General features: G+C 47.1%; 1 protein-coding gene across 1 annotated transcript in view; it reads right to left on the reverse strand.

The window, feature by feature from the left end:
* The window catches only part of LOC104276103 (MAM domain-containing glycosylphosphatidylinositol anchor protein 1-like), a 52,368-nt gene extending 36,305 nt beyond the window's left edge, over nucleotides 1-16,063 (reverse strand). The window contains exons 1-2 of the mRNA XM_009872272.1: nucleotides 15,800-16,063; nucleotides 12,368-12,519 (exon numbers count right to left, since the gene is read on the reverse strand). Of these exons, the coding sequence (XP_009870574.1) occupies nucleotides 12,368-12,519; nucleotides 15,800-16,061 (414 nt within the window). The 5' untranslated portion in view covers nucleotides 16,062-16,063. The remainder of the gene's footprint in view (nucleotides 1-12,367; nucleotides 12,520-15,799) is intronic.
* Nucleotides 16,064-16,472: the final 409 nt, after the last annotated feature.

Genomic DNA, 16,472 nt, shown 5'->3' on the forward strand with positions numbered 1-16,472 from the left:
TGGGAAACCCCCCACCCCCAGCCACACCAGCCTCTCCAACAATCTTCAACTGTCCATGCAGTTGGCAGGCTGCATTCTTCAGTCAACTATCAATCAAGGTGGTCTTCAAAGCCAGCAGTGGATGCAAGGACAACTGTCTCTTGTGTGCCCAGGAGAAGTCAGGCTCAGCCAAGCTGCCTAGCTTCTCATCAGGCATAGACATCCTGGTTTAGCATGGTCCAGGGGACAGGATAAGATGACAACAGTAGAAGGGCACTTTTCCCCTGACAGGCAACATCACTCAGGATGTGAAAGAACCTCCTATTTTTACCAGTTCAGTCTGTTTGTATCACTCTTGGATATGCAATATAGCTCTGTCCTAGAGGGCTGAGGGCACTGTCTCCTATCAGATTTCCCCTGTGGCTGCCATGAACTCATCCCAACAAAATTCAGCTAAGACACAGCTGCTGTCTTCCAAAGGAAGTGTCATTCACAAGCCCTAGAAACAACCACAGCATTGCCCTCAACATGATGGGACTGGTGGTGCCTGTAGCCTTAAACTGGTGACAGGCAGGAAAGCTACTCCTAAGAACACCATCCTAGGGACTGGAAGGAGTTGAGCTTTGTTATGGTGCTGGTAACAGCTCCTGGGATGAGCACAGGGCTCTGAATTGCAAAATATCCTAACACCTCAGCAGACTTGTCTTGCCCTCAATTTCTGCCCCAACTGCACACCCAAAGCCACAGGATGGCTTGCAGAGAGGTAACTTCAAAGAGTTTAGATGCCATGGACTTCTTACAGTTAAAAGAAAAAAAAAAAAAGATGATGACAGGATTTATGTGTGCCAAAGTTTTCAGTATCAAAGGCTGAGAGCAAATTATTCATGGGCTAGACCCATTCTCCATTGCCAGAGAATGAGAGCCTGGGAGATGAGTTCCACAAGTAGATACAAAATCATTGCAAATCTCCTGGGAAAAGAGGAAGAAAAATGCTTAGAAACAAGGGCGGGAGGGAGGTGGGGGTAGGGTATTTTAGGAACCTCTTCTGAACATGAGGCTCCTCTATCTACCATAAAGATAACAAAATGTGCCATAAATCTGGCCTTTCTCTCTCACCTCTTCCTATTCAACTTCTGATACACAGCAGTGGATTGAGATCCTGGTCCTTGACATCACCTTGGCACCACAGGGCATAGCAGAGGAAGATGGTTTGTTTCTGACATTGCAATTGAACAGCTGAGGTATGATTCTTGCTCTCCATATTTTGGCAGAGGGATAAAATTCCTCTGCTCTGGCAGCCCCATCCTATCCTCCAAGATTTCAGAGAAAGGAAAAGCAGGACACAGCAGGGGAAGCACCCTCCTGCCTAACCAAGCCCAGTCCCGTGTCACTACAAGGGCTACCTCTGCTTATTCATTTTAAGAATGTACCACATTCCATCTTAAAAGCTGTTCCTGTTTGGCCTGCCCCTCCTGCTAGGCAGCTGTTCCAGAACCTGACTGCCCCAATGTTCTCATTTCCAGCCTGAATTTATTCACAAGCAGCTTGCACCCAGTTGATCTTTTGCCAATATTGTTCTTTATCTTAAATGGCTCTTTTCCCTTCCTGCTGCTTGGCCCCCTGATGCTTTTATAGACAGCAATCACATCACCTCTCAGCCTTTGCTCTGCTAGGCTAAACAAGCTGAGCACTCTGTGCCTTCTCCTGTAATGCTGACTTTCACTTTCTCTGATCTACTCCATAATCCGTTTCTGCATGAGCCCACTTTCTGGAGTTCAACATCTCAGCCCCGCATAGAGGATGTAGTTGCATTTCTCCACCTTGCCTGGAAATACCTCAGGCTTCACCTAAGAGTACATTCGCCCTTTCTCACATCTGTATCTTACCAGCAGCTCCTTGAAGTCAACTCACCCATATAGCCCCTCCACTTCAGTTGTTTCCCACTGGCGAGCTCCCAGTCTGTAGGAGCTGCCTCTGCCGGCACTCTCTGCTTGCATGACCTTGCATTTGTACCACTGCATTCCATCCCATCTCAAACACTCATCTTTCTTACAATATCCTGATCCTTCACCAAGGTGGCATTGCCTCCCAACCTGGTGCCAGCTGCACAAAATTGCAGCAACACAGTCCTAATAGGGAATTCTGCTCTGACTGGCTGGTATCAGCCATGGAGAAGGTGCTTGCCCACTCTGGAAAAGCCATTTGAGCAAGTTTTGGCTAGTGGAGAAATTTGGGTTCTATACGAAGACAATCACTGTGATATTTCTTCATAATCTTCCATCAAACTTCCTGTGCCTGTCAGATTGGATTAAAATATTTTTCTCAGTTCATACTTCATCATCACCTTGAATGTCAAGCATTCATAGCATCAATTAAAGGGCTAGGGTAAGGTTAAACTTGGATTTATTTCATTTTCCTTGCTTGATAACCATTACTCATTAGGGATTTCAAGAGCAAATAATCACATTACAAACACAAAGTTGGCATTTGCAGACAAGCACACCAGTGAACTGAAATTCATGCCTATGTTGTTCATCATTCAAGCACATGGGTTCAGATCCTGACATTAAGCAAGCATGAGTGGCCAAAGCAAATCCATTATTCAGTCTAAATGAGGAGTCCTGGAAGGCTTTTGTCCTAAATTTTCCCTGTCAGGAGGCTCCGTTTCTGGGCTGGAGCATCCCTGTCTCTAAAGAGAGAAAGAACTGTGACCTTTGGTACCTGCTGAGGGCAGCTGGAGCCGTCTAAGCCAGGAGACAGACTCTCCGTCTTCCTCTCGCACACACGCAATCAGCTGCCCATCCTCATTAGGTGCCAACAGCAGCAGTTTACAGCTTTCCAGAGAAGCCAAATTGGTGCTGTCAGGAATTACTGTAAGTGCTTGTTCCACACTCTTCAATAATGTCTTTCATTAGGGGCTGATCAGAAAGCAATATGTATTTTATTAGCATATGTTCCCTGGTCTGAGAAGAACAGACCTAATCTTCACTCTGTCAGGGAGACAGTCAAGCCTTAACTGAGGCACAGCATGACTGGCAACTTCATGAGCCACGGGCTTACTAGGGCATTGCATGACTGCGTGTCCTGAGGAGGGGGAGCCCAGAAGTTGAAGGAAAGGGGTAAACTAGCACTGGATTTGGTGACGGGTGGGAAGGGAGTGAGAGTCATGCACTGCCCAGTCTGTGCAAGGAGCCTGTGCTGGTGTCACAGTGGTTGGTACTGAGCTAGACAGGTTACGTGTATGTCTAGCTATGCTCGCTATTTCTCTCCTACTGTCTCACGGACATATCTTCAATCCTGAAGGCACATGCAGTCCTTCAGTTCAGACTGGAAGCTCTACGTTGCTGCTACAAGATCCTACCCATATTTGACTACACACTGCAGAGCCTGAAATCATCTTTCTGTCCCCAGTATGAGCTGAATAAGGGACAGTATGCCCCCATGTTGCTCCACAGCCCACTCCTGCAGAGAGCAGCAGTTCCAGTTTCTTTTGAGGCTCACCCCTGAAAACTGGTACTGCTTGGTGCCTTACTGGATCCAGCTTTATACTCATTCCTAATTTCAGTAAGCATGGTCTCCTCTTCCATCCACTTCTTTGCACTGAACGGGACTGCCTGCAGCCAGACCCACATACGTGTCTGTCAGCACTTCTGGCTCCAAGAAGAAAGAGCCACCTGGCTCTGCATAGCCCAAATTTGCCCAGGTGCAGTTAGGTGGAACTCTGAGCCATTTTTGTCTATAATGTGGTTGTAACTTACCAAGGGAGACATGCTCCACGAACAGGTTTCTTTTCTGGGGTTCTCTAGAGACCCTGTGAGAGCACTCTGTTAGGGCACTTTTACTCTTAAAAAGAAAAAAGCAACCTTAATAAAGTTTGGGGCTATCACTTGCTGGAGCAGAAATAGCCATTGTGTGGGACTCCAGACTTCCCAGCCTGGTACATGTAATGAAAGTCTACAGGTAAGTATCATCCCAGAGCCTACAGCCTACCTCTAACTCAACTGCAGTCCTGTGTCTAGTAAAGAAGAGGCAGGCAGGACAGCACATGCAGGGAAGCCCATGAAGCCCCCCATGTTGCTCCACACTGCCTGCACTGGTAGTATGACTGCGTACGTTTCATTTCATTACGAAAGACAGCCAAAACATCTACCCAGTGCCTACTCCTTCCTGTTTGTCACTAGCCACAGGAGACACTAAATCTTTCTTCCAAACCCTTCTTGCTTCACATGCTCTCTCCTCTTATCTCTAACATGTTCTAGGAAGTGAGAGCCAGGAAAAAAAGTCTCAAAACAAAAACAACCTCCCCTCAAAAAAAACCAAAAGGGAAACAGAAACAAAAGAAAGAAGAGGTGAAAAATAGAAGGGGGAACAGGGAAGAGGAAGATGATGAACAAAGACTCTGAAGCAGCAGGAGGAACACGGGCTGACTACTGAAAACAACACATGAGCCAAGTAAATGGGAGGAAGCTGCATCACAGCCTATCAACAGGAACTCTCTCAGAAAGACTCAATAACTAGCATGTAGCCCTTGAAGCCACTGAAGGAGTGTGGATAAGAGATACACACAAAGGACTTACTTTTATCTTTGATACCTGGCAAGCATTTTTTATCCTGTGCTCAGCTTTGTAAACCACAAGCCAACAGTCTGCTGGATACGAACAAGCACGATGGTGTGAAAACAACATCTCAAGCCTGCAAGGCTGATATGAGGGGTATATTGGTTGAGGGAATGTGATTATCTCTTCTCTCACATTCCCCTTACTCTGAGTGAGCACTGAACAGTGGTGTTAAGAGCTAGAGACAGATGAGATTTTGCTACTAGATGTCTTTTCAGAACATATGAGCCTTTCCAGCAAGATTATTTGTACTGTTCTTCTCAGGCACTGTAACTATTACAATCAGAACTAAAGTGGGAAAACTGTTCATAATTGTTCCCTTGTACTCAGTAAGCTAAACAATCTCCTGCTTTCTCTCTTGCACGGTAGAGTACTTGAATTGCATTAGAAGCAGTACTTACAAAATGTGAGTGTTGAGACAAAATCTCTGCTGCAAGGTATCTTACGAATGGCAAGACACCTTGTAAAACTTTTAGCTACTCTGTTTTGGGCAGGTTATCTTACTTATTCTGGATAATCAGAGAAGAGAAATGGTATAATGAGACAGGCATAACTAACCTGCCACCACACAGATCACCAATTTTTACAAATAGCTGATTACAAATGATCTCTGGACCAGGGGTAACCAGCTTAGGAAAGCCACGAATCATACTGAAGAGCAATTTGTGAATGCAAAAAGACAGAATTATTCAGACTAATTAATTAGTTATGCATCATTTACTAAGCTTTCATGGGCAAAGGGAAGTCTCGGTAGCGGCACTGGAAGGTGTTATGTGGACCTAAGGGGGAAGCCTCATCCCACAGCTCCCAGTCATGTCCACTAAACTTACCTGACCCATCAATGCTGGTCAGGCCTTGTGTTGAGCCTCCAGGGCCAGCCTTGTAGAAATCACTCTGATCCTCTGGCTGACAGGGCTAACAGCAGCCTTGGCCAGGCAGACACCTGCCTGCAGCAAGCAATGGCCAGAGGGAAACTCTCTTCCTTTGCACTGAGTGGAGGCTCTGCTGTTGCCAGCTTAGCCAATAATGCATACATGAAATGTTGAAAAAGTTCATTGTTTCCCACCCCTGCCAAATATCCATCTGTCCTGGAGTCTTCCCTTAAAGCACAGGCAGGGAGGACCTTGTTCTAGCAGCTGATCTCATTGACATATCATCCCCTGTGACAGATTATCAGGGATGAAAAGAGAGATGGCTCAACGTGCTGTCAGCTACAGTGACTGATGTTGTGTTCCATTTTCAGGTAGTGGAGAGCACAACCAAAGCAGAATCCTGCCCTCTCCACTCCCAAATGCCTGTGGCAAAGTTGCTGCTTTACCCCCAGATCCCACACAGCAATCTCATTAAGCTTTAAGCGCAGCTTGTCCATCAAATGTTATTGATCATTGAGCTCTCCTTCCAGCAGCGCGTGGCTGCCGCTGAATCCCACCACACGTTCCACACCTCTCCTCTTGCAGCCTAAAAAGGCAGTGTCACCTCTTCTTTCTCTTGCTTTCCTGGCTTTGTATCACGATGGCTGTTTGAGCTGCCTGCCAAGAACACCTCCCTCTGACACACTAGCTTCCTTCTGCATGCTTTTCCACCTCCCTCAGGGCTGAGTTCTGCACAGCATCGTGTATGCCACAAGCACAACTGAAGGCGATTGACTAGAGAGCACAAGTGTAATCTACCCATTCTTGCTGACTGAACAGTTGAAATAAACAAAGAAACAAATAAATACATAAACAAATAGCATCAGTGGGGCTGACAGGAGAGTTAGAGATGAAAAAACCCACTTTCTCCCACTACAGAAGGTTGTTCTGTAGGTAGATGGAATAGTGTTGATTTGATATTGTTCCATATGACAGCCGCCTGTGATCAGACATCAAACTGACAGCCAAGGTAGGCAAAAAAGAAAACAGGACTAAAGAAGCTTTCCATCAGATGTGGACTATAAGCCATCCCACAAGAGGTGGTCTGCTTTGAGATTCAGTCCCAAGCAAACACTGTGAGGCCAAGTCACTGCCGTCCCCAGTCCTATCACCAGCGAGACAGGAGCAGCGCAGCCTGTATCAAGTGAAAGGATGAGCAGTAAAGGGATTTGCCATTTGTCACACTCCACAAGATCCATGCAGCATCTTTCACGCAGCCAGGGCCACCATCTGCTGCTTCATGGGAAGTCACACTCCCTTGATGCAGCCGGCTGGGACTGCGATACTCTAGCAGGGAGGAGAAAAGGAAAAGGAACTCGCACATCCCTGTTCCAGGTGCCCTATCTGTGCCCCACACTGGGACATCAAGCTAGGCTGTCTGGTTAAGCAGTCTCTCAGCAGGAGGATTTCTCAGTGGCTGCAGCACCACAAGCCCCTTTCTTTTTTGCCGAGTGACACCAGACCAGTGCACCACAGGTGACACTTTATCCAGAGCAGGATGTGTCCCTCCCTACTTTACAAGCCACAATTCCATCCTTTAAGCTTTTAATCTTCTAGTATGAAAAGAACTTAGGAGGACAGCCCTGACTGCTTTTCATCTAAGCTGTCCTAAAACCTTACGATATCACCTCCTCAGCTCCTGCAGCATTCCCCAGCTGAAAACGCCACTGCAGAACTAGTGGGGACACACATAGAGATGGGGCCACTGAGGGCACAGTGCTCTAGAGAGCCTCGGGATGAAGGTAATGGACCCAAGTCTGTGAGCTTTGGTGTGGGCAGCATTGCCCAGCCAGCATGTAATCTCCCGGAGCCAGCAAAGTGTTAGCCCCTTTGTAAAGCAAATTCGGCCACCCCTGCCTGCCTTGCACAGAGCTGCCTTCTTCCCTAGCCCTCAGCATCCCCCCAGCCCTGCTGTGCAGCCTTCAGGCAACCCCCCGAAGTGCTGGCTGCTCAGTTTCCCAAGAAGCTTCACCTGAATCTGCAGGTGCATCTGCACAAGAAAAGTGATTTTGTTCACTTCCCAGAGCGCAGAGCCGGCCTACTGCAAGGACCACCACCTGCCTAAGTATATCAACTTTCTGTGTTGACAGCCTTTCCTAACCTGGGACCCAAAATACAATTGAGTTCATGATATCTAGAGGCAGAGAAAGCAATACTGAATGTGTCTGTCTTGGTTTTATACTCTTCCCCAGACACCAGCTACTGTTGAAGATAGGAGAAGATAAGCTTTTGGCCTGGATGTTCTCGCTCCTGATGAGTACAAGGCGGGGTGGATTAGCTTGCTCCTGTTTATTTTATCACAGGGTTTCTTACAAGCATTGGAAGATGCATCCAACTTCCCTAGGCTAGTACCTCATGGGCTAAGGCACACACATGTGTGTTCACCAAGCCATGGTGGTGGACAAATGGGGGAAGCACAGCATTGAGTTAATAGTGTTCTTAACTAAACATTTATGTAAAAGACTGTGCTGGAGCACTGCCTGCTCATCCTCCCTTTTGAGTAATACCACCCCTGCTTGGTGCACGAAGAGAGCAAGGGACACCCTTGCCCTGGTCAGTGGAAGGGAGGGGTGTCCCTCTCCACCCACCTGCCCACGGAGGGGTGTCCATCTCTGCACACTGATGAAGCTGAAGATGGACAGCAGCTTACAGATGCCACTGAGGTGAGCTCAGAAGAGAGTGGAAGAACAACTCAGGGAAGAAATGAAGAGATACAGATCTGCAGCCCGTGGGCCTCCGCAGAAAACTTCTCCTGCTGCGTGGCAATGGCCATCAGTGGAGCTAACCCTCCGCTCTAATCACAATCATTAAATTCCTGCTAATGCCCCTGTCCTACGTCTGTCCAAAACAGCTCTGTTATCTGTCACGTCCCCACATGGTGAGCCCGGCTCCCCACTGCCACAGCTCTCATTAATGCTGCTCTGGCTGGCTGATGAGGCAAGTGGCAGCCGGCTCCGCAGCCCAGATGAGTTTTGTAGTCAGCAGGGGATGTTTATCCAGCAAGGAGGGGATGAAAGTACAAACAAAGAGAGACCACACAATTACTCATGCATCACACAGGGCCACTCTCATTAAAGACAGTCTCCCTGACAAGAATTAATCTGAAGTGACAACCCAGTGAGCTAATTTAGCAAATGGGTCTGGGGCTTGGCCCAGTGCAAAGTTCAGGGGTCTGTCTAGCAGGTAGAGCTGAGCCTGCTTAGAGAGGCGGGAAAGGCAGGAATGTGTTAAGCTGGCCCTGTTCTGGCCCAAGCCTATGTATCAGAAGGTACGGAGGAGACTGCAGCCTCAGGTCTCCTTGAGGGGCACAATGAAGATTAAACTTCCCTGCTGCACCAATACCTTCTCCTTCCTCTTTCTCTTGCAGCCTCAGGTCACAGATGGGTTCCAGCTCATTAAGTGCATAGTAATTCTGCCACTATCCCCTGTAACCGTAACCATCAGCCCAACTCAGATCTTTCCTCCAGGATGCAACCTGCTTGCAATATTAGATGGCTTTTCATTTCTCTTTAATGTTAGAGCAGAGCTCTGGGAGGGGATAAAACACACAGAGAGAAACAAGCAACTTAAAAGGCTTTTTATTTTTTAAGCAAAGATCTGGTTTGGGGAGGCTGCTTTGAATCCCCAAGCAATGAGAAACATTTCAGTTGGAGTGCAGTGCCTTTCTATGCTACAAGAATATGTGAAAGAAGAAAACCTGACCAAACAAATAGCCCAAAAGCATCACGACATCTGCCCACAACCAAACCATTCAAGGCTGCGAAGTCATTAAGTTCATTGCCTAAGGGGAAGTAAAATGGTCGGCATTTGGATCAGTTGCTTTGGAGCAAGAAAGAAAAAACCTCCTGAACAGTCAGGACAGATGTTTGTGAGGCCCCTGATGTTCCTCAGTGGGGATGTTTTCCCCTCTGAGTTACCACTCAACATGACACCACTCCTTAAGACCACCTGACAGAGGCACTCCAGGAAATAGCAGCCTCTTTGCTGAGACACACCTCAGAGGCTTTACAAGAAGCTTGCTCCACATTGCTATCGTATGTGCTTTGCCCGGGTCACTGGCTCCAAGCTGTCAAGCTGTTTATTTGGTTTTAATCAAAAGTTAATTCTTATTCTACTGGAACGTCTGCCACGGTGCTCAGCCTGCTCCATAGTGCTGGGAATAATCAGCTCCCATAGAAATGCCCCTGCCTGTCCTGCTGGGAGCTCCCATGCATTGCTTAGGAAACCAAATTCCCCCAGGCTGTTTGCAATCCCACCAGGAACGCCTAACCAGCCCCCAGAAGCACCAGCCAATTAGTAAGCAGCACTTTTACTCTCACCCAGCCCCTTTTTCAGCAGCTGTAGCAAGAAAATTTAATTCAAGGGTTCCCAGGTGCTTTGCAAAGCATTCTGCTGCTTGGGGATCTTCACTTTCCATATGCCAGCAGCTCTTCAGCAAATCAGTAAGAGTGAAATGAAAACCAGCAAGCCATTTTACAACCATTGGGCGCCCCAGCTGGTTGCCCTTTGGATTCCAGCACAGCAAGAGTTAATCCCCCTCCCCTAGACAGCCTCTCACCACCCCAAGACTGCAGGTTGCTGCTGCCGAATTCACTCATCCTTCCGGCACCAGAGAGTACCTGCCAGTGACTGCTGAGGCTGGAGAGCTCCCAGGGCTGGAGGAAAAAGAAGGTGGGGGGCTGCCTGAGTAAGCTTTCATCAGCTTGGTGCTGTCAATAAATCAGTCGTATATGGCTGCAGGTAAGGCCTATTTTATCTAATCAGAATATTCCCCTTCAATCCTAACGCTCTAGGAGGAATTTTGTGTCACCACAGCTAGTGCCTGGAACCTGGTGTACCCAGTTAGGAGGGTGCATGGGCAAACGGCAGCTCCTCATTCAGGCAGACAAACCCCCTTCCTTTAGAGCTCTCCAGCCAGCAGTGCCTTCAAGCTCTCGAGCTTTTCACAGTTATATTCAGTAACATCACTATGTTCTGCAGGCCAACGCTGGAACAGCAGGACACAAAGCTTAGCCCAGGTGCCGCAGCACAGAGAAGAAAGTGCGACAAAGCAGCAAACCCTGCAGGATGCGGAAGAGGATGATGGCACAAGGGAAATGGTGAAAGGTCAGGAGGTGCCACAAGTGTGCTTGGAGCCCAGGTGAGACATCATGGGAAAAACACCAGGAAGGCAGGACAGGAGTGCAGAGGCAGCTCTGGGAAGCATCAGACTGGAGATGAGTGGGGATGTGATACTCTGGGGCAAGGATATGAAAAGGGCTCAGTGAATATGGCACATGCAGGAGGAGACCTCACCATGAAATGCCAGTGCCTTTGGAGGAGGAGGGCCAGAAGGGGGAAATATCATGAGATCCTTTTCCATTTCTTGCTTATGCTTGACAGAAATCGGAACAAATCTTCCTTGCTTCCTCCTCTCTCTGTCCTCCTTTATTCAGACCTAGGCCACCAAGATGCCACCCGTAGCCGTTTCTAAGATCCTGTCCATACGTGAGACTAGGTTGCGGCAGTGCTACGGTATAACACTGCTCCAAAACACACCACTCGGTAGTCACAACTAAATGGTGGTGCTGCAAAAGAAATATTAACAGCAGTAACTGCTGGGGTTACAAACCAGGGAGCATTAAATTTGCATGGGCACTAGGCTTCCTTCATGTTATAACTTAAAGCAGAAGTGTGATTTTTCCCTTGTCTTGATCCTTTTCAGTAGGAGCATAATAAGGAACAGATCCAAGATTACTTCTAGGCACTGTGCAAAAGGAAGAAAAATCCCCTGAACATCACAGAGAATATAAAAATCACAAATTAGTTCACTGAGTTGCAGTGCTGATAATAGTAAAATGGCTAAGAGAGAAGGGGTACTATGACAAACTGCCTTCATTATTAGAGGCTCCCCTGTGTCCTGTATTATTATTAGGCACTGACAATGTACTCCACACAGTTTGAGTAACAAACAAAGGCTGTCCCACCCCAGAGAGCTCACAATCAAATGGAGACATAAAACTGCAGCCTACTGTGAAGAACTAGAGGAAAGAGACACTTGGATCTTTTTAATTATTTTGTTTTCTATCTACAGTAAACAAACTTTTCCTTGCAAAATGCATTTCGTTCCAAGCTACAACTGAATGGCAAGAACCACTAATTTTAAATGCCCTCTTTTTAAAAAAATGTTGAATGCAGGAACTTTGCTGAGTGTGGATGAAAGTACCTGGCAATCCTGTTAGATTCATGTGCTCTTTAAAAACATCAGACTCCTTTCCCTAACCTTCTCCAACCAATGATCTCTTCAGATTTCACTCAGTTCCTCCCCCACCCCCCCAGCAGGATTTTTCTTTAGACTCAGAAGCCTTGAAACCCATTTCTCTTCCCTTGTAGGGTTTATATAGTCCAAATAGCTTCATTACTGTCATAGTGTAAAAGCCCTTCTGCAACACGAACAGCCGAAGACTTGTTCCTGCAGTTCCTGCCTGGAGAGCTCTTCAGCTTACTCCTTTTATTTTGTGGGAGTGAAGAGGATGGAATTCCACTCGTTTGAATCTTTGGCCTGCAAGATCTACAATAGCTACTAATGACTGTGGGGTTTTGTTCACATTAAACCCCCATTGAAAGGACTGAGCATGAACAGTCTGATGGGAGACAGCGGGGCTTTGAAAGCCCTCGATCATACCCAACATGAGACACAGGAATGAACGCTGAGCTGCACGCTTGACATGTGTCTTCCATTTTTTCACTGGGGAAGGTGCAAGGATCTAGCAATTTCATCACCTTCAGCTCTTAATTGGCAAGGAGACATTGATGTAACTGCCTCCTGAGAGGTCCTCTTCCCAAGGGAATGTGCTGAGGCTCCAGAAGAGCAGACCTTACCTGCCGGACTTCCAAGCGGTACTTGAGGATGGGATCCACAGCATCAGGCTCCTTCTGTGTCCACTGCAAGATGTAGGAGTAATTCTTGGATTGCTTCTGGCTCAAGGTGGGGTTGGGAGTATCATAGTAAAACTCTGGGCTGTAAGCTTTTGCTGGACGGTAAAAAGGAAAAGAAAAGGAGGAAAGTAAAAGAGTGGGATCAAGGGGCACATAAATTATAAAAAGATGTGTTTGCCACTAGGCTTTGACATGATGGGCACCTTTATTATTGTAACTCATGTTGCACCGATGTGCCATGGTATTCTGTGAATCACTACTGCTTTCACAGCCCAACCTACTGGGAGGGTAAGCAGCTCTGCAACTCCAGAGGGGCATGACCGACACCAGAGAAGGTGGGAACAACTTCAGTTCTCCAGCTGGAACCAGTTCTGATCTTTTCACTCTTACTTTGTAGTTTAGATTGAGGTAAGAGCTTTAAACTGGCATTTCTCGTGTTTCATCTGCTGCTTTACAGAGTCCCCTGCTAACAAACCCTGAGAAAAGATCATTTGGCCAGTAGGTCATAGGAAAAGTGTTATTTATCACACAGGGACAGTGGCATTAAAAAGGAGACCTTGTGTCTTCTGCATCTCCCCTGCTTTGGAAACACAGTGCTCCAGCCTCTTTGTAACATGACAATCAACTCAGCAGCAAAGGGGATGCTGACCTCAGCCTGGGCAAAGACAGCGGGAGCTTTTGCAGGGGCAGAGATGTGTTTTTTAAACCTACATCTCCCCTTAAAAACACAGAGAGGAGGAGGAGGAAGGGAAACACATGAGAAACTATGCACCAGACAGAAACTGGATGGTTCAGAGAAGCTATTTCCCAGCATTTCCCCAGCTGCTGCTGGCCTGAAGCACAACCAGACAGGATTCAAAGGCTACTGCTATGCAACCCAGCAGCTGGTGGACTAACGTCCAGGGCCCAGAAGCAACTTAACCCACAGCTGATGTTGCCCTACTTGAAATTATCTTAATTTCACCCCTTGCACTTCTGTTTTTGGCAGGTTCTGTCCTGGGCAAGACAGGAACTGGACTTGAACCAAAACTCTGGGTTCAGATCCAGTCTGGACCTGCACAGACCAGAAAGACACCTGGACAGCAAGGGATGCTGGAGAGCAGAAGAGGCATGAACACCGTCTCTCCAAGTGATGCTTCACCTTTCCACTTGAATCACAGGCCCTGCCATTCTGCGTGGTTATAATTAGGCTCGAAAGGATTCAATGTTTATTTTTTATGAACTCAGATGGCAAATATTGATATTTATTTCCAAGTCCTTTTTTTCTTATTATTTTTATTGACTTGAATTTTTGCACAAGCAAGAAGTTCAGAACTACCTCAGAGACTAATTGCTGCTTATTCAACTTGTATTGACTGTGGAAGTCAAGCTTCATAACGGATTCCAAAATAAAATCAGAACTGATGATAATCATCATCTTGCATGATATTAATTCCTTATTAATTGACTTGAAGAAGGAAACAGAAGCTTAAAAAAAAAGCCTTCTAATAGAAAAGCAGCACATTGAGATACTTTGGAACTTCCTTTCTGAAAACTTTTACCATTGCTGGAAAGTTTTGTCTTTTGCTTACAGCTAATGGGTAGAGCTGAAGGTTATTCACTTCATCTTTCAGGGCTTTTCTGTGCTTGTGGTTACTGGAAGTGCAGGTAGTGGCCAGCATGGGTTGCCCTGATAACTTGCTCAAGGGGAGTGGGTTGGGTGTCTCATTATCCTTCCAAAACATCTCAGAAAGCTAATCTCCCATCCACACAAGAAATCAATCCCATCCTGGGCAGACATATGTTTCCAGTACATCTGGATGCCTCATAGTCACCAAATGAATCACTGCCTCTGTCAGATAGGAAGGTTTATGGTTGTTCTTCTTTCACAGAGAAGAAACAGAAGCAAAAAGAGACTATGCCATTCCCTCTGCCCACATAAGAAAGCTGTGGCTGATGGGAATTAAAACTCCAGCGGTCCTGAGCCCAAGTGCACAGTCTAGCCACTGGATTACTTTTCAGGTTCAGAAAATCTAATTGATTTGTAACTGACACAGGCAAAGGTGTCTGGAGCTGAGAAGCCACCATCAGATATCAATGCCTTGGCAACAGAGTAGAGTTGCAAGAAATAAGTGCTTGCTGCTTTCCTGATGAGTGCTCTCTAGGGATGAAGGCTGCCTTCTGCTGAGGGGATCTTATCTCACGGGGTGCAGCGTGGCACACCAAGCAGCAATATGTATTTGCTACTACTTCCAGCAAAAAAATCAGATCCTGGGAGCATTCCTGAACATGCTAGGGACACAACTTGCTGTGGTGGCTCATAGAGTTTGCCATCACTTAGTGACACAAGAGTTGCAAAGATAATGAAGAAAGGGTAGAGAGCGCCAAAGCTCTCAAGCAAAATGAAATTCCAGACAAATTGCAGGAAATCTCAGGGGGTAAGAGTGAGGTCCTGAAAAGGGGCCCAAAAGTAGAAATGGTCTGGGCTTCCCCATTTCTGAGAGCCTCTCAGAGTTAAAGCAAACCTGAGCTTTTCCAAACCCTGTGAAAGATCTGCTTCAAAATCAGGCCTCTCTGGATGTTATTTATTCTCATTTGCTTAGCCTTGACTTTAGAAGTATTATAAATTGGCCCTGGACTGAAACCCCAGCATTTTAGCTGAATTTACTGCTTATTAAGGCAACTTCATCAGAGAGCTTTTCTAGAAACTGGTGCCCAAGTCAATTCTGGGGTCATGGGAAAAGCAGATTTAATGATCAGCAGGAGTGGCTAGGTCAGATGTGTAGGTTTGGACGCTATAACTCTGCCATCCCTCTTTGCAGTTGCAGATGCTGGAGAGGAGTCCCTTTACAGTTTTTCACAGAAAAAACTGTGAATAGCATCTCCACTGAGTACTAGTGCCCACTCCCAGCTCATGTTTGTCCTAGTAGGTCTAGTGGGACACAGACAGACAGGAGACACAGGGAACATAAAGGAATACATGATACAGTTTGGGGAATTTTGTTCCATTTTAAAGGGAAATCAGATGGTTTGGAGCTTGTTAGGGGGATGTAGAGAGCCTTTCACTTCCTTTTGGTTAATACTTATCTGCAAAAACAGGTTGTCCAAGACTGAAAGCTGATGGGCCTTGAGTTTATGTCCTGTATCTTTCAGGCAAATGCTCAAACACTGCTAAAATGTATGAGTGGCTGGCACTAACTGCCCCGAGTCCATCCCAGACTGGAAGGGCTGCTTGAATGATGGAAACAGATCTCCCTGTGGGCTTATGGAGAGTCATCCCTTCTAAACAGACAGCGCTGTGCGCAGAGGAGGCAGTAGAAGTTGCCTGTGCTGGCACCAGTTTATGGGCAGCAAGCTTCCCACCTCCATGACTCCATCCAACAGCTCGTGACTTACCGGACACCTGGAAGAGGCAGGTGGAGACCCCCACGTCGTTGGAAATGCTGCACTCATAGCTACCGCTGGTCTCTTGGCTGATGCTGTCCACCTTCAGCTCTGAGTAGTCCTGCTGCTCTGCCAGGGGCTGTGCCAGAAGGGTCCCGTTGAAGCGCCAGACAGAGGTGGCCACCTTCATGGGGCTGCCCTTCAGCATGGTGCAGCGCAGGGTGACGCTGCGCCCCATGCCCTGGCGCACGTCCTGGAAGGCCGGCTCCACCATGGGTGGGACTGGAGACCGAAGAGAGCAAGAGACAGGGATGCCATCAGGGAACAGCTGTCTCACTCAGCACAGTCACCCCAGCAGTGCCTCTGAGGAGACAGGCATCTATGATTTCCAAGAGGGTATTTATTTATTTTCTAGCCAGACCTAGGCTTCATCAAACCAAAAGCAGCAACAGTCATCTGACAGCCCCTTCTGACTGAGCTGGGGCCACCTCCCACCTCCCTCCCATTTATTAGGTAGAGGCAGCCTTTAGCAAGTCCTCATCCCGCAGTGAGACATTGCTTGGAGGAGCTACCAAGCCCTGCTCTTTCATGTGGGAAGGGCAACTCTGGCTGCTGTGCAGCATGGCTTGGATTCAATCCTCACATCCTAATCAGAATAACCACGGTCCTCACAAACTGCACTCCC

This window comes from Apaloderma vittatum, unplaced genomic scaffold, assembly GCF_000703405.1.
Source record: "Apaloderma vittatum isolate BGI_N311 unplaced genomic scaffold, ASM70340v1 scaffold26456, whole genome shotgun sequence".
NCBI classification, from domain to species: Eukaryota; Metazoa; Chordata; class Aves; order Trogoniformes; family Trogonidae; genus Apaloderma; species Apaloderma vittatum.